At 34.4% G+C, this 19,014-nt stretch overlaps 1 protein-coding gene across 4 annotated transcripts in view; it reads left to right on the forward strand.

Moving 5' to 3' along the window:
• The window catches only part of ARMC3 (armadillo repeat containing 3), a 136,950-nt gene that overhangs the window by 19,270 nt on the left and 98,666 nt on the right, over positions 1-19,014 (forward strand). For 3 of the 4 annotated variants that reach the window (XM_074266913.1, XM_074266914.1, XM_074266915.1), the window contains exons 4-6: positions 10,752-10,877; positions 13,862-13,930; positions 14,608-14,783. In XM_074266913.1, coding sequence (XP_074123014.1) covers positions 10,752-10,877; positions 13,862-13,930; positions 14,608-14,783 — 371 coding nt within the window. The remainder of the gene's footprint in view (positions 1-10,751; positions 10,878-13,861; positions 13,931-14,607; positions 14,784-19,014) is intronic. The other variant, XM_074266916.1, reaches the window with a different exon arrangement.

The raw sequence follows: 19,014 nt of genomic DNA on the forward strand, positions 1-19,014 counted from the left end.
AATACATCATGACTAAGTAGGATTTATACCAGAAATGCACAGTTGGTTCAATATTAGGAGAACTATTAGCAAAATTGATTACATCAATAACCAAACTAACCAAAAAAACATGATTATCTCAATAGATGCAGAAAAGTATTCCTATTAAAAATGCTAAAGAGTATAGGAATAAATGAAGTTTTCCTTAAAACTATCAGCATCTATTTAAAACCATTAGCAAGCATCATATACAATGGGGATAAACTAGAACTATTGCAAAACTATATTATAAAGCAGTGGGTCATCAAAATCATTTGGTACTGGTTAAGAAATAGAATAGTTGATCAGTGGAACAGGTTAGGTCCATAAGACACAATAGTCAATGACTATAGTAATGTTTGATAAACCACACTATTTGACAAAAGTTGTTAGGAAAATTGGAAATTAGTTTGACAGAAACTAGGCATTGACCCACACCTAGCATCCTATACCAAGATAGGTTTGAAAAGGTACTCTAAATCACTATTGACCAGAGAAATACAAATTAAGACAACTCTGAGGTACCATTACATACCTCTCAGATTGATTAAAATGACAAGAGAAGATAATGATGAATGTTGGAAGGGATGTGGGAAAACTGGGACATTAATACATTGTTGGTGGAGTTGTGAACTGATGCAACCATTTTGGAGAGCAATATGGAACTATGCCCAAAGGACTATCAAACTTTGCATATTCTGATCTAGCAGTGTTTCTACTGAGCCTGTATCCTAAATAGATCATAAATTAGGGGAAAGAACCTGTGTGTGTAAAACTGTTTATAGCAGCCCTTTGTGTAATGGCAAGAAATTGGAAACTTGAGTGGAAGCCTATAAGTTGGGGAATGGCTGAACAAATTATGATATAACTTATTATATACCATGAATGTTATGGAATATTATTGTTCTATAAGAAACGATCAGCAGGATGATTTCAGCAAGGCCTGGAGAGACTTAATGAACTGATGCTAAGTGAAGTGAATAGAACCAAGGAAACTGTACATAGCAACAAGATGATTATGTGGTGATCATTTCTGATGGGTATGGCTCTCATTAATAATGAGGTGATTCAGGCCAGTCTTGGATGGAGAGAAACACCTGCACTCAAGAGATGGGACTATGGGGATTGAGTGTGGATCACAATATAGGATTTTCACTCTTTTATTGTTTTCTTATTTTTTCCTTTCTGATCTTATTTTTCTTGTGCAATGTGATAAACGTGGAAATATGTTGTATAGAAGAACATATATTGCTGTCTAAGGGATGGGGTTGGAGTAAGGGAGGGAAAAAATAGGAACACTAGGTTTTTACAAGGGTGAATGTTCAAAATTATCCATATTTTTTGAAAATAAAAAGCTTTAATAAAAAACAAAACAAAACAAATTAGTTTAAAGGAAAGGTTATTTCTCGTGCCTTTGTCCCCTAAAATACTTCATTATTTGTTTAGCCCTACAAAATTATTATCCCAAAGAGATATTTTGAATTGAATTAATTGTCTAAATATTCTTGTCTTTGTGTAAAGGAGTTTTTATTTCTTTTAAAGAGACATCAATTCTGTTTGTAATCAGATAAATCCCTCCCTCAATGTTACAACCCATCATCTTTTCTCTGTACCTACCAACGCCTTTTCTTTATTGTGTATTATTAAAGAGGATCCCCTCCTTCTCTGAGAAGTCACTGACTTTCTGAGGTTGCTAGCTGTTCTTTGTTAACAGATATACATATCACTATTACTGTAACCAATCTCACTCAGGATCCTTCTTAAAACAAATTGAAACAGAGGTTACCCTGAATTTTGGAAGACTATTCTAAGGGAACACAGGTGCTGGAAGATCAAAGTAGTGAAAAGTTTTGAATATAGGTTCAATGACAGATGGCAAGTCTGTCACATGAATATCAGACAAGTTACAGCTATGAAGACTTTTGGCCAGAAAGATGGAGACTAATTGGCAAATTCTTTTTTCTACTGTAGTAACCATGATGATTATCTATTGAAGTATGTGTGGAATACTTATACTAGGGATAATGTGTCCTTCAGGTTTTGAATTAAATGTCAACAATATTTAAATGTTTAATATATTAATATTTATTATAAGGTATAATATTAGTAAGAATATCTAAGAGTGAAGATATCAAATGATTAGAAAATATATTAGACTTTATTCTTTTAAAAAGTTAAGAAATTAATGCCTTTTATATCCATTTCTACAAAATCTTTATGAGAATAATGCACATAACATTGAGAGCATCCTTGATGAAGGCTTGAATAGGGAAGAGTAGACCACATTTTTATGATCACACAACTGACTAAAAGGTATAATTTCCCATTATGCTAACCTGTGCTGGCTGTTTTAAAAGCATTTGATTCAGCTCAGCAAAATGTCACTTTAAATTTTCTCTCTAACAAGATATCTCTCAAGTGTTTATTATCAAAATTACACAACATTCATGCAATATAAAAATAACAATAGAGATAATAATATTTAGACACAAAATAAGGAAACATGTTCTGTTTGTGTGCCAGTATCATGGAAGAACTTCATCAGAGCCTGAATCAAAGAAAGATTCCTTGTGTATGGCAAGGCCTTCCAGATGCTCCAAAATAGCATGTATAACATGCATCAATTCTCAAAATATTGTGGAGCCTCCTAAATGATATTCATAATTTCTTCAGATAGCTTAGTCTATCTGTGAAATAAAAAACAAAAGCATAAAGAGCAATTGTTGTCCAAATCATGAAATATATAGTTGAATAAACAATTAGCTTGTCCATCAGTTTTTATATCTTGTAAATTGGCAATCACTGGGTCCAAAATTCAAGAAGAGAAAAGCAGAGTGGATTGTCTTTGAGAAATTGAAGGTTCCTTTTAATGACTCCAAACTTCTCTCTGGATCAAAAGTCCATCTTTTTAATACCAATATTTTTGAAGTGTTGTTGAATGATTTCAAGTCATATAACACTACTCCAAAGAATTGAAACTGTTGGTCATCCAAAAGGCATTGAAGAGGCACATGGCATGAAGGAGCAGATTTCAATGCATTACAAACAAGGAATCATGAAAAGCAGCTAAAGGAACATCACTAAAAATTCATGAGCAAAAAAGATAAGACTAATCATATGATGAGAACAAGAAATGTTCTAAACTGAACCTAACTCAGGAGTGTTTTGGTTCAAGTTTTGAAACAAAATGAGAAACTCAAAGGTCATCCAAAAGTTTAAAAAGGAGATTTGCTAATCACAATAGAAGGTTATTCAAACAGCATAGGTTTCAGGATACCATGAGTTGGTCCAATTGAGGGAAGCTCTTTTTGAGCTGCTCATCATGATTCACCAACCAAGCATCAGAGAACTCCTTGTGGTTGCTTTGAATTTAAACAACTAGGAATCTGTATTAGGAGCCTGAAGCTTTAATGTACTGAGAAAAACAAGATTCAAGTATGATCTTGATAACTTTTAAAGAAAGAAAGCATTACTTGGTTAGGAGCAGATGTTAGGAAACAGATAAACCAATTTCTTAGTGTGATTGTGATGCTTGTAAAACTTAAGAAGAACACGGATAAGAATTGCTCCGCTTGAGCAGGCAAGGATGGGGTTATGCTTTGTCTCATTGCAGGAAATTCCCACATTAATGAGTGCAGATTCCTCTAATTTTCTTTTTGAAAATATATTTTTTCTTACATTTTGAGCTCTGAGCTGCCTCCCTTTCTTCATCCCAATATCACACAAGAGAAGGTCAAATTTTTCACACATGTACTCCCAAAATTTTAATACACATATGTCTGTGTATGTGTGGGAAACCATTGCAAGGTATACTTCCATATATCAGGTTTTTTTTCTGTGAAAGTAGTTAGCAATTTTCCTTTGTAGATGACTTGAATATTCATATTACTCAGAATAGCTTAGTTATTTTTCAAATAATGTTGGTGTAACTATATACACTGTTCTTTTTGATCCTACTTGTTTCATGCTGCATTATTTCATGCAAGTCTTTCCATGCTTTTTAAAAATCAATCTACTCATCATTTCTTACACCCAGCAGTATTCCATCATAAGTATACTCCACAACTTATCCCCTAGTTGATGAGCATTTCCTCAGTTTGTATTTTTTTGCTACTATAAAGAAAGTTGCTATAAATTTTAGAACATAGTTTTTTTTTTTTTTCTTTTTCTCCAATCACAATGGGAAACAGATCTAATAGTGGTAGTGCTGAGTCAAAAGATATAGTTTTATAACTTTTTGGTGGTTATTCCAAAATAATTGGATCGGTTCACAGTTCTACTAACAGTGTATTAGTGTCCCAATTTTTTCCCATCACCATCAATATTTGTCATTTTTCTCTTCTATCATTTTAGCCAATCTGATACATATAAGGGAAGTTGTTTTAATTTGTATTTTTAATTAATAATGATTTGGAGCATTTTCATATGAATATTTATATATAACTTTAATTTCTTTATTGAAAAACTGCTTCTTTATATCCTTTGATCATTTGTCAATTGGGAAATTGTAATGGGCCAGAACTCTGTTCTGGATTCTTACAAGGTGTTAATTCAGTGGAATTGATAAGATGATAGTTATCTAGTTTAGCATGGTGATTAATAATAGTTCTCTAGTTCAGTATGATTGATTTAACCTTACAACAAATAATGATTCCCTAGTGATATAATGATTGGCTTATTCTCAGTTTACTGGAATAATTTAATTGCAATAGAGTATTTAAGAGGCCAGAGTCAGACCTAGAGGGGGACTGGAACAGACTCAGAGACTGGAGACTGGAGCACAAGCTCTTGGACTGAGACAGACTTCAAGACAGACCATCGTGGTAGTAGTCCTGCTTCCTCCACAGAAACCAACACACATACCAGAGGACCTCCAGAAAGCTAGTCGCTAGTCAAGCCAAGGAGAAAATAAAGAATTTGGACTTTATCCCTGGCTGTTCTCGTGGTGATTACTCTCCTGAAACAAAGGCTGGTCCAAAGACCTCCAGAAAACCAACCAGAACATTTACAGGAAATGATTCTTATTCTTGTAAATTTGAAAAACTTCTCTGAATATTTGAGAGATGAGGCCTTTGTCTGAGAAAATCTTGTCTATAAAATTGTTTCCTCAATTTTATACTTTCTTTCTTCTAATCTTGACTATATTGGTTTAATTTGTACAATTCCTTTTAAATTTAATACAATCCAAATTATCCATTTTATATCCATGGTGCTCTCTTATTTATTCATAAGTCCTTCTCGTATCCATAAATCTTTTAGGCAATATATTGTCTTGTTTATTTATAAATTATTCTCCTACTTAAAACCTGATGAATAAAAATGATTGTGATCTGATCACCAAGTCAAAAAATATAAAGGGAGAAAACAAGAGAATCCAAAACAGAACTTTATGAGGGAACTAGGAACCCACCATTTAAGGAACATAACTTCCAAAAAGAGTTAGTGTAAACACTCCAAACAAAAGACTTAAACATAATAGAACTCAATTGTTGTGGAGAACCTTTGCTTTTAAGCAATCTGAGATTGTCCTATATCCCATGAAATGATGTTGCTTGTGCCTTTGGATATATCATAAATGAACTTTATTCCCTTTTTGCCTCCAAGGAGAATCTGTGAGCCATCCTTCCATGTAGTTATAATTTACATATTCTACTGTCATTTAATTCCTCCCACTGTTTTTCATTTAGGGCAATTGATTTCAAAGTAGGTGTTGTGTCAATATATGCATTAATATGATAGGACTAAACTATCCAAGAAAACTCTTCTTGGATCTAGTCATGGTGGAGGGACCTGCATCATTCAATGAAATGGTGAGCCATGGATTATCTAAAATGGACAGGTCATCACAGGGAGTTCTGACAAAAGGTGGAGGAGAATATAGACAAAAGGACGTTGGAGAAGGAAATGGCAAGCTACTATGGTATTTTTGCCAAGAAAACCCAATGGATAGCATTAAAGTAATAAAAGAAATGACATTATAAGAACAACTTCTCCAGTCAAAAGATCAAACACACTAATAGGAAAGAATGGAGAACAGTATTAACAAAATAATAAAGTGCTTGGGCCCAAATCAAGAGGAAGCTGTGCTGCAGATATGTCTGGTGATGAAAGGAAAGTCCGATGCTATAAAGATCAATATACTCTAGGAACCTGGAAAGTAAGATCTTTGAATCAAGATAAACTGGATGTGGTCAAACAGATGATGAAAAGATTAAATATTGACTTCTTGGGTGTCAGTAAACTTAAAATGGATGAGAACAGGTAAATTTAATTCAAGTGATCACTACATAAACTACTGTGGGTGAAAATCCTTTGGGAGAAATGGAGTAACCCACAGTCAATAAAAAAGTTCACTGACACCCAAGAAGTCAATATTTAATCCTTTCATCTCCTTTTTGACCACATCTATGGGAGCTAGAAACAAACAAAAAATACTTTACAAAGAAAAGAATAAAAAAAGCAAAATGATTGACGAGTTTTACAAATAGCTGAGGAAAGAAAGATAAAGGTTACAGAGAAAATGAAAGATAACAAGACATTTTCTTAAATGAGCGATGTAAGGAAAAAGAAGAAAATAGAATTGGATAGATAAAAATTCCTCAAGAAATGGAGATATCATGAGTGTTTCATGCAAAAATGGGCATGATGAAATAAATATCTAAATAGTAGGGACTTACCAGAAGTAGAAAAGATTACAAAGAGATGGCAAGAATATATAGAACTATAGAAGAAAAATCTTAATTAACATCAATAATCTCGATGATATACTTACTGCTTTAGAACTAAACATCCTGGAGAATTAAGTCAATTAAGCTTTAAGAACTATTGTTAACAATAAGGCTAATGGCCCTAATGGAATTCCTCCTAAAAGATTCTGCTGCACCCAGTATGCTATCAAATTTAGAAAATCAATAGTGGACACTGGATTGAAAAATAGCAATTTACATCTCAATCCTAAAAAACAACAAAATGTTAGAATTACTGAATAATCATATTCATTTAATATGCCAGCTAGGATGTGCTTAAAATTCTGCAAGTGAGGCTTCAGCAATATGTTAGCTGAGAATTACCAGAAGAGCAGGCCAATTTTCAAAAAGGCAGAGGAACTAAAGATTAAATTGCCAACATTAGATAGATTATGGAGAAAGCAAAGGCATTGCAGAAAAACATCTACTTCTGCTTCATTGACTACATTAAAGCCTTTAACTATGTGGATCACTAAAAAATGCAAGTCCCCAAAGAGATGGGATTACCAAATTGTTTCCTAAGGAACCTATATGTGGGTCAAGAAGTGATAATGATAACTGAATCTGAACAACTTGGTTTAAGATTGGGAAAGGAGTTTGGCAAAGCTGCATATTGTTGCCTTATTTGATTTGTATGAAGGGTACAAAATGTCAAGCTGTATGAAAAAAAGCAAAAAACAAAAAAAACAAAACCTAGAATTAAGATTCCTGGTAGAAACATATCAACAATATAAGATATGCAGATGGTATCAGTCTGATGGCAGAAAGTAAAGAAGAATTAAGAAGCCTCATGATGAAGGTGAAAGAAGAGAGTATAAAAACTGTCTTGAAACTTAAAAAAAAAAAAAATAAGATCATGGCAACTGGTCCCATTGCTTCTGGCAAACATATGGAGAATAGAAGGTGTTAGATTTCATGTTATTGGATTCAAAGATCACTTCAAATGGCTACCACAGTCATGAAATTTTTTAGCACTTGCTCCTTGGAAGGAAAGCTATGTCAAATCTGGACAGCATGCTAAAAAATTGGAGCCATGACCTTGTTGACAAAGTTCCATATAGTGAAAGCATGGGGTTTTCAAGTAATAATGCTTTGTTTTGAGAGCTGGACTAAAAGGAAAGTTGAGTACCACAGAATCAACATTTTTGAATAATGGTGGTGAAGACTTTCAAGAGCCCCTTGGACAGTAAGAAGATAAAATCAATTAATACTTAAATTAAATCAGGCTATTCATTAGGAGGTCAAATATTGAAACTGAAGCTCAGAAACTTTGGTTACATAATGAGAAGATGGGACTCACTGAAAAAGACCCTGGAAAGATTGAGAGCAAGAGGCAAGGGTCAGTAGTGAATGAGAAGGATAGTGTCATAGAAGCAATGAAGATAATCTGGACAGGCTTTGAAAGATAGTGGAGGGTTTGGCCCACTACAGTTCATGGGGTTGTGAAGAGTCTGACATGATTTGATAATTGAACAACAAATCCCAGAAGATGGGTTGTGTCACTCCTCTCCTTACTAATTAATCACCCTCCAACACAACTCCCTCTCACTGGCTACTATCCAACACTCCCTAATCCCTTTTCCTTCAGCTACCCTTTCAATCACTTAGGATGACTCCTCATTCTCCTTAAGCCTACACATCCAATATTTGTAAAGCCTTGCTGGTTCTATGACACTTCTGTCATATCCATTCTTTTTTTCTTCTTCCTCATCATCTCTCCCTGGACTATTATATCCTCTTAACGGTCTCCCTTCTTTCAAGCTTTCCCCAATTCAATCCATCTTCTACAAGGCTGCCAAATTAAGAGTCCTTAGGTAGAGTTCTGATCATGTCATTCACCTAATTGGGAATTCCCAGTAGCTCCTTACTAACTGCAGTTTAAACAATTGTTTCATTTTTAGCTCTTCCTTTTAAAAAGTTATTTCTTAACTTTTACCTCAATATAATTATACCATAGTATTTATATTTAATTTATATACATGTTATAGAGAGAGCATAATCTCAAGTTTTGTTTTGTTTTTTTTAACTAAGGGGGCTATGTAGTCAAAACAGTTTGGAGACCACAGATTCAGAGCACCAGCAATTTACTTGATGTTTATAGGTTATCTAAAATCTGCATAAAATCTACCTAAAATCTCTTTTTACACAAAAGTCTGAAGGTCATTTTTGTCTTTTTTCTTTTCTTTTTTCCTGCTCTGCCATAACTACCACCTACAGTGGTTGAATATCCAACTTTCTGTTGATAAGCCTTTCCTTACTTACCTAAGCTTACTCTCAGCAGACATGATTTGTTTCTATTTCTATGCTCTGGTTTTGAATTTATACTCAAATATGCTATATAAGTTTATCTTTCCTAATAAAATGTTTTATGCAATAATCTAAATCACATAAGTTATTTTAAATGTATTTCTGTGATTTTTTTCTTTTTAAGTTTTTTTTTTCATCACAATCATTAGAGACCATTTCAAAAGCATTTTTTTCTGCCTTGAACAAAATTACATTTTAGCAACTAAGGGAATTCTGAAGGTATAATGGTAACCATTTGTGATCATCTGAACTACCTTTATTTAAGTCTTTCTGGTCAGTTAAATCATCTAAGACTAAAGTAACAACAGAGCTCTGGTCCCCATTCCAAACTACCAGACCCTTGATGAGAGATGCCATAAGTAGGAACATAATTTAGGAGAGGGTGAGAAGTAAGTTCTTACACAATCTTATTTATATTTGAGTTAAAGCAGTTGAAATATCCTCCTCTGTACCCTCTTAAGTAAGTGACATAAATAGGATAGTTAGGATATATGGGACAGTTAGGATACCCCATAGTCTTTTCTGACTAGTAACTGCATTCCAGAGAATATAACTGTCAATAATATAAATATAGTTTACTTCTATTAAGCTCTATCTTCAGCTAAATGAAGAAAATGACTATAGTAGGAAAAAACCCAACCATTTTCTTTTCAGTAAATAAGAATTGAATAGAATGGAGTTAGGAAAAAAAGATGTCACTTTCTCTTTATATTTCTTTTGTTTAGGAGGTAGGTGGCTAAAGGGAAGAGGTCAGGATATGATTCTGCCCACAACAGTAAATTTAGAGATGATGTGTGGGAGAGAGAAACTAAGAAAGTACTCTGGGAGATCTACAAATGAACTCTTTCACTGTCTTGAGTGATTGAGAATGAAGCAGATGGGGGAAGATATATAGAGGGAAAGAATACTTAAGAATAGCAAAGGGTAAAGCAAACAAAAATGAATTTTAAATTGCCATTTATATCTTAAAAATGTTTCCAAAATTTACTGTATAAACTGAATAGTTTAAGCAATTTCGATAATTCTATTATGACAACACAGGGTAAAAACTGATCAGATTGCACCTTTCTAACATTATAAATTTTATTATTTATTCCATGATGACCTTACTAGGATTTGCTAAAAGATTATTCCACAAAAGTTTCTATTTTACATAGAATTGAATACTTTTGGTTTACTTTCACATCCATGAATTGCCTTAGTTCTTCAAAAAGTCCATGAAGTCAGATGTGTTATTCCTGTTTTTTAGAAGAAGATGAAACACATAGTAGTTTAAGTGACTTTCTGAATATCATGAGTCAGTAGCAAAATCTGGACTAGAAACCATTAACTTCTAAGACAGTGCTTTTCTTAGAATATCACATTGCCTTCTATATAGGAAAACCCACCTAGTGATTATTGTTCAGCTTTTCTTTAAAGAGGGAAGATGCTTGCTTTGAACTTTGTTTTGTTGTGTCTCCCTCCTTTGCACTGTTAGTAGTAGAGAAAGTTCTGAAATATGTTGAAATATATATATGAAAGCAAATGATGATGGATCCAGAAAAATGGAAAGAGTAAGAGGGAGGAAGAATAAAAGGGGAAAACTCTAAATTGATGTGACATTTGAAAGGGAGCAAAAGAAAATGAAGAATATTAAAGATAAAATGCAAATTCTATAAGTCTTATTTACGTACTTCTTAGGTGAGGAAAATAAAACAACTCTTCTTGAACTTGGAGCTTTGGAACCTTTAACTAAATTGCTTACACATGAAGACAAAATTGTCAGAAGAAATGCCACCATGGTATTTGGAATCCTGGCATCTAATAGTAAGGATCTATTTTTCAACTATGTTAAGTCCTATGTAATGCATTCTAATTTTACTTTTATTTTAAATGAGCTTCCTTCAGAAAGTCTTTAAGGCTTACATGACAGCCAAATCATCACTATACAGATGTAGCATGTAGTTATAGTTATGGTAATCTCTCCTGGTACTGACAGGAGAAATATTTTTTTCATTTTTTTTTTTTTTTGATTTCCTGAGCTAAAAGAAAAATCACAATATTGAATTTTAATGCTGTATATACCTGACTATTTTGACTTTTTTTGTTCTGTTGAAGGTCATTGACCCATAAAGAACAATTCACAAACCAGGGACCAAATAAATGTCAATATTTTTGGTTTGTTTTTCATTTTTATAGGGAATTATTGATGGATAGGGATATGAACTAGACCTATGAGTGATTTCCCTAGCAGAGCACTCTCTCTACTAATGTAGATTAGCCCAAATATTCTCTGCAATTTCCCATCTTGCTGAGTTGCCTGGAACATTGATAGGTTTTAAGTGACATTTCACCAGTCACCCAGTGTTAGAGGTGGGCCTTGCACTTAAGTTTTCCCAACTAGGCCAGCTTTCTACTTATTGTACTATAAGCTGTATCATACATTCAAAAAGTTCAATATATACCTATTCCAATTCACAAAACAAAAAATTTAGGAGATTATTATTAACACTATTTCTGAAATCAGGAAAACCTCTTCCTGTGTTCAAATCTGGCCTCAGACACTTACTATGTGGTCCTGGAAAAGTCCCTTCACCCTGTTTGTCTCAGTTTCATAATCTGTAAAATGAACTGCAGAAGGAAATGGCAAGCCACTTCAATATCTAGGCCAAGAAAACCCCAAATGGAGTCATGAAGAATCAGACATGCCTCAAATTACTGAGCAGCAAATATTTACACGATCAAGGGATGCAGCACATATAGTGAGCTCCTTAAGTATATGAAATTGGATTTAGACACAAAATGATCTGATTAAAGTAGAGGACCCAGAGTATTCTGTTCCCTGTAGCTACTTCCAAAATGAGAGGATTCATGTAAATGGTTAAGGATTTCAGTAGAAAGGCTTGTATTAACCACAGACTAATAGTTCCTATTCTGTGAGGCCCCTTGATAAAATCACAGCCTGAGGCAGCAGTTATTTTCACCTAAAATATCTCTGAAAGCCCCTACTACTTGTAGACATAAAGCTACCTGGGTAAATTGTCACATAAATAGTGTTATCAGTAATACCTACCCCTTCCAAGTTGACTACAGGAAGGTCTACTATCAAGGGGGCTTGAGATTGCCATCCAATCAGGGAATTCCTAGTCTTTTGGTAAAGTCCAGTTCTGGTGTGCTAATGGTCATTGTCCTTCTGTTATGGTTCTGACTAGAGCCACTGTCTTTGGTTGTTGTTCAAAGATAGTTTGAGGCATCTGTGTGTAGAGAATGATCCTTTTTGTCCATTATTCATTAGTTTCCCACAGAGCAGAAATTAATCCCCTCTTAAACCCTAAAATTACATCAGCATACATATTTAAACAACATGTAATTGGAAAACAAATTATCAGTGGCAATCATGTGCTATATTTTTGTGTCTGACTGGATTTAACATAAAAATCATACTCTGATACATCTCCAATACAATATGGGGTTTTTCTCCTTCCCACTAATTCTTCACCCTGAAATCCAAGCTAAGTATTGTTATTCAGCTATGTCTGATTTTTTGTAACTTTTTTTTTGGTGGAGGTTTCTTGGTAAAGATATTGGCATGGTTTGCCATTCCTTTCTCTAACTCATTTTACATATAGAAAAGGAAACTGAGGCAGACAGGATTAAGTGATTTGCCCAGAGTCTCACAACCAGTAAGTATCTAAGACCAGATTTTAAGTCAGCTCTGACTTGGGCCTTTCCCCTGCCACTCCTAGATGCTCAGACAAAGTACTGATCTATAGAAAAGCCTATCTGAAAGTTTCTTCTACAGTTTGACTGCCTCATCTCAGACCATCAGGTTTGGTTTCAACTCAGGCCTCAAATATCCTTTGTCTCAGACTTTGCTAATCCCCTCACAGCCACAGGGAGCCCCTTTGGTGCTTCCAATTTCCTATATTCCTTTGCCTTTCGTTTTTAATATTCTATGTGACTTAAGGGCAGCTAGGTGGTGCAGTAGATAGAGCACCAGCCCTGAAGTCAGGAGGACCTGAGTTCAAATATAGCCTCAGACACTTAACAAAATTGCTTCAGCAAAAACAAACTATATATATATATATATATATATATATATATTCTATGTGACCTGTCACTGGAAGAAATGTAGCCAATGATTCTCTCCTTAATTTATATTTTTCTCAAAGTAATATTTAAATAATCCCTTTAGGGATTTAAAAATAAATGTAATTTTTAAGAAAAACAGAAGTTAAAGCAAATTTCCTTTGAGTATTATAATAGTGGTTCCTCTTTACATTTATAAATATTTGATTTGTAGATTTCCTTTTCTTCTTTTTTATTTTGCTGAGGCAATTGGGGTTAAGTTTCTTGCCCAGGGTGACACAGCTTAGAAATGTTAACTGTCTGAGGCCAGATTTGAAATCAGGTCCTCCTGACTTCAGGGCTGGTACACTATCCACTGTGCCACCTAACTTTTCTTCTTTTTCATTTTTAATAAATAATGTATATGGTATTTCTATTTTCTCATGTCAGGCTCTTATACAGGATTAGAATGTATAAAATGCTAAAGAATAATTTGGGCATGAAATAAAACAATTGCTGACTCAATATATTTTTATGTAAAATATTTTCTATAAAAATGTTTGTAATCCTATGCCATAGAAAATTTACAAGTATTTCCTAATTTTGTAATTCTATTTGTTTCTGTATTAAATAAAACCATAGACTTTTCATTTTATTGTATAAAGTTTGGCATTCTCTTTATACTTTTCTGTTTATTTTTCTTTAATAACAAAATATGAATAATTTTCATTTTCTCTTTGTAGATGATGTTAAAAAGTCGTTGAGGGAATTAGATATCCTGAATGCAATTATTGCTCAGCTGGCACCAGAAGGTAACATTGTTTTGTGTTTATAAAAAATGAAACTGTTGCCACCCGGTGGGAAAAACAATTTATTAAAAATTGATAATAAAAATTTAAAAAATCAAATCAAAGTTCAATTTTACACTTAAATAACGGAAAGAGGCCTCCTCTTTCCTTTATTTAATAGTTGCTTGGATCTATTCCTTTTGTGTGGGTTTTTTTTTTTTTTTTTGTGTGTGTGTGTGTGTGTGTGTGTGTGTGTGTGTGTGTGTGTGTGTGTGTGTTTTGTGCTTAGGCAACTGGGGTTAAGTGATTTGCCCAGAGTCATACAGCTAAGAATAACTGTTACCTGTCTGAGGCCAGATTTGAACTCAAGGCCTCCTGACTTCAGGGCTAGTGCTCTATGCACTTTGCCATTTATCTGCCCCGATCTAGTCCTTTAAAAACAACAACTACTACTTTAGACTTAATGTTTTGGGGCCACATGTCAAGCACATCAATAACTGACATGAGTGAAAGGAATTTTCCTGTTGTTAAAAAACAAAAACAAAGACCTAAAAGCAGTCATTCTATGTTGTAGGCAGGATTTGACCTAAGCAACACATTTCCAATGAACTTAAAATTTGTGGTTGTTTGCTTTTTCAACTCTTTAGTAATTGAACAAATGAACACGTATCACATTTTCACTATTTGTTTTTGTTATACAGAAGAAGTAGTGATCCATGAATTTGCCAGCCTTTGCCTCGCAAATATGTCTGTGGAATATACCAGTAAAGTGCAAATATTTGAGTATGGTGGCCTGGAACCACTCATCAGACTACTTGGGAGCCCAGACCCTGATGTTAAGAAGAACTCTATTGAATGTATTTACAATCTGGTACAGGTAATATGCTTTTCAAATTTATTCTACTAAATTATTATATGAATTTATAAAAAGAAACTCAAATGATATATTTTAGGATACTGCTCCTATGTATCCATTTATCATTTTCTTTTGTTAATTTTATAATTATATTTTTGACAGTACATATGCATGAGTAATTTTTTTACAACATTATTCCTTGTATTCGTTTTTCCAAATTTTTCCCTCCCACCCAGGCAATCCCATACATATTAAATGTGTTACAGTATAACCTAGATACAATATATGTGTGTAAAACCAAATTTCTTGTTGCCTGGTAAGAATTGGATTCCGAAGGTATAAGTAATCTGGGTAGAAAGACAATAGTGCAAATAGTTTACATTCAATTCCCAGTGTTCTTTCTCTGGATGTAGCTGTTTCTGTCCATCATTGATCAACTGGAACTGAACTGGATCTTCTTTATGTTGAAGATGTCCACTCCAATCAGAATACATCTTCATACAGTATCGTTGAAGTGTATAATGATCTCCTGGTTCTGCTCATTTCACTCAGCATCAATTCATTTAAATCTCTCCAAGCCTCTTTGTATTCATCCTGCTGGTCATTTCTTACAGAGCAATAATATTCCATAACATTCATATACCATAATTTACCCAACCATTCTCCAATTGATGGGCATCCACTCAGTTCCCAGTTTCTAGCCACTACAAAAAGGGCTGCCACAAACATTTTGGCACATACAGGTGCTTTTCCCTGCTTTAGTATTTCTTTGGGATATAAGCCCAGTAGTAGCACTGCTGGATCAAAGGGTATGCACATTTTGATAACTTTTTGGGCATAGTTCCAAATTGCTCTCCAGAACGACGGAATTCTTTCACAACTCCACCAACAATGCATCAGTGTCCCAGTTTTCTCACATCCCCTCCAACATTCATCATTATCTTTTCCTGTCATGTTAGCCAATCTGACAGGAGTGTAGTGGTATCTCAGAGTTGTCTTTATTTCTCTGATCAGTAGTGATTTGGAACACTCTTTCATATGAGTGGAAGCTTCTATTTCATCATCTGAAAATTGTCTGTCCATATCCTTTGACCATTTATCAATTGGAGAATGGTTTGATTTCTTATAAATTAGAGTCAGTTCTCTATATATTTTGGAGATGAGACCTTTATCAGAACCTTTAACTATAAAAATATTTTTCCAATTTGTTACTTCCCTTCTAATCTTGTTTGCATTAGTTTTGTTTATACAAAAGCTTTTTAATTTGATGTAATCAAAATCCTCTATTTTGTGATCAACAATAATCTCTAGTTCTCCTTTGGTCATAAATTCCTTCCTCCTCAACAAGTCTGAGAGGTAGACTATCCTATGTATGATCTCATTCTTTATGCCTAAATCATGGAGCCATCTTGATCTTATCTTGGTGTGTGGGTCCATATCTAATTTCTGCCATACTAATTTCCAGTTTTCCCAACAGTTTTTTTTTTCGAAATAATGAATTCTTTTCCCAAAAGTTAGTACCTTTGGGTTTGTCAAACACTAGATTGCTATGGTTGTACACTATTTTGTCCTGTGAACCTAACCTGTTCCACTGTATGTATCCATTTATCAAGGCAGATTAACTGATATTTATTTCAAAGAGTTCTTTGTTTTCATATTTTATGTCATTCTACTTCCAGTTTAGGTTTATTTTTAAAATGTGCTTATATTTAAAAGGATAGTGGTGTAAATTAAGGTATTTGTCTTTGCTAAAAAATTATCTCTTTTGAATTTAGAAATCTAAAGCCCTATAAAATGAGGAAAGTCCTTCCAGATTTATAATTATGTATTATCGGGAGAATTCTTGAGAGCAGGAACTGAGTTTGTTTTTGTTTTTGTTTTTGTTTTTTTGTTTTTTGCCTTTCTTGCATAAGGATTGGCCTACAATTTGGATGAACATCTATGCATTTACATCCCTAATACAGCCATAACACCCTCCAAGAAAAAGCCTGCTAACCCTCTCCATCAGAGCTGCTTCAGTTTTTTCTACTCATAATCCTATTATGCTTGACAAAATGTTACATGATCCTGGGTATATAAGTATATAAAACAATGTGCAAATCAAACATTTACTGATGATAAATCCCAATTTTGATGGCCCACATTTAGTTATGAGATTCCTTATGGGGAGGCAACCCACAGTTTAAGAAGCTGGGCTCTGGATGCCTGGCCGGCTGTCTCTTTGTGAGGATGGATCCTTGTCCTCTCGTCCCTTGCATGCCTCTTATTCTTTCTCTTCAAAGGTTCTTGCTTGCACAGTCACTGACGTGATAAATATCCCTGTATGAATCTGTTCATCTCCATCCTCAGCCCATCCATTTCAGACCCTTCCATTCTCTTCTTCATTATTACCTTCCTCCTTTTTTTCCCTTTCCCATCCCTCCTTCTGAATTTTGTTTCTTCCCTTTTGAATGTTTTTTCCTATCTTCCTTTCTCCTTCTCTTTCCTTTAGTTACTTTTAAAAGTTACATTTTGAAATTTACATTGAAGTTTACATTGTTACATTTTGAAATCATTTCCCTTTCTGACCCAATGGTACACTTACTTCGGCTTCTCAAGTATATGGCGCCCTGTACTGCAAGCCTCCATAGTGGCTCCAAGAGTCCAGCTGCAGCCCTTCTATCTCTGTCCTGTGCTCCAGGTTATTCTCTGATCTACCCTTCTTTCCAATCAAAGCTCCCAGCTCCCCAGCATAGTGCTTACCCCTTATCCTTTTCCCTTCCACAAATGTTTACTTACTAAACCAATCAAACTGTTATTTAGTGAAATTTAAGAAGGGAACTTTTGGGGAAGGGCTCTTATTTAAGTCACCCTATCCAGAATAGCCTATATAAGGATGGACCTAAGAGAAGAGAGCAGATTTTGTCACCCCTGAGTGGCCAGATGGCATAATGCATAGCCTCATACTCTCAAATCCCTCTCCCTTCCCTTCCGAAGTGAGTTCTCTTCCTTTCAGTAGCTTCTTGTCTCAAACTTAAAGCTTAGGTTAGTCAAAGTTTCATTCTTCCATGAAGTGGAGACCCACTCAAGATATGAGTGACTTAGGGCTTCAGTGTTGTCCCTATCATGGCTTTTCTTATCTGAAGATTAGAATATTTTCTAGTCATGGATTCTCAGAACACCTGGATACTCCTTGTTGGAGAATAGATTTCCCTGAGTGTCTGTGAGGGAAGTATTCAGAAAGTCTTGAGAGCAATGCTCTGCCCTGCCAAGTCCTCCACATGCTTTCCCCCAGAAATGGCTGGTTGTAAAAGTAATATTAATCATTAATTTAGATGACTTTCTTTCCATTTGTCTTAATTACCATGCAACACTATAATGTTTATGTATGTGATTAAATATATCAAAGTGACTGCTATAAATTTTAATACCAAACCTTTTTATCCATATTTGTTGCTAGTAAAGTATGTTCATGCATTCAGAACTTAAGAGTCTCTATCTCTACAATATGGCTCTTTCTTGGTCCTTCATTGACTTCAAGATCACTCTTAGGCTTTTGACCATTATACCAGTCTCTTGAGTCTGGAATTACACCATTCCCCAGTGTCTTCTGATTTGATCTTTGACCAGTAATCATTGTGTATGGATCAACTAGGATATGCTCCAAGTGGAAAAAATTTAATCAGATCACCTGATTTAAAATAAACTTTTATGATATAATATTGATAGGATGAAGGAAAGAGCTTTCATTGGCAAAAAGAGAGCACTTCACATTTTGACTGGTTCCAGAGTGATGGAAGCTTAACAAAAAATAGATAATTATTTAATGGTAACAAGAACAAAGGCAGAGAAAATATGAAAGGAAATAAAAAAAATTAAGTTAAGAAGAGACCCTGGGACATCATCTTGTATAGAGTATGGAGACAGAAACCCTGAGAAATACCCTCCAACCCCCATGTTCTCATGGATGGAACGATTAGGACATCTTAAGGCTGTTTGAAACTCACCTGTGGTGTGCTTATAGGATGGGGAAGAAAGTGGGTCATCTCATACCTTCCTAGTTTATAAGTAATTATTTCTGCTAACTGGGTGCTAATTTTGGATTTTCCTACCTCATTAAAGAGCAGAAGTGCTGATAGTACTCTCTAAATTTTGATGTCCTGGGACAAAACTCTAATCACCTTGCCCTAGTTATGCTTTTGGTACCATGTGACTTTTCCCAAAGTCTTTTTCTTCTTTTCCTGGCAGAAACTTTTGGAAAGGGGATATTTGC

Source organism: Sminthopsis crassicaudata, chromosome 5 (genome assembly GCF_048593235.1).
Source record: "Sminthopsis crassicaudata isolate SCR6 chromosome 5, ASM4859323v1, whole genome shotgun sequence".
Lineage (NCBI taxonomy): Eukaryota > Metazoa > Chordata > Mammalia > Dasyuromorphia > Dasyuridae > Sminthopsis > Sminthopsis crassicaudata.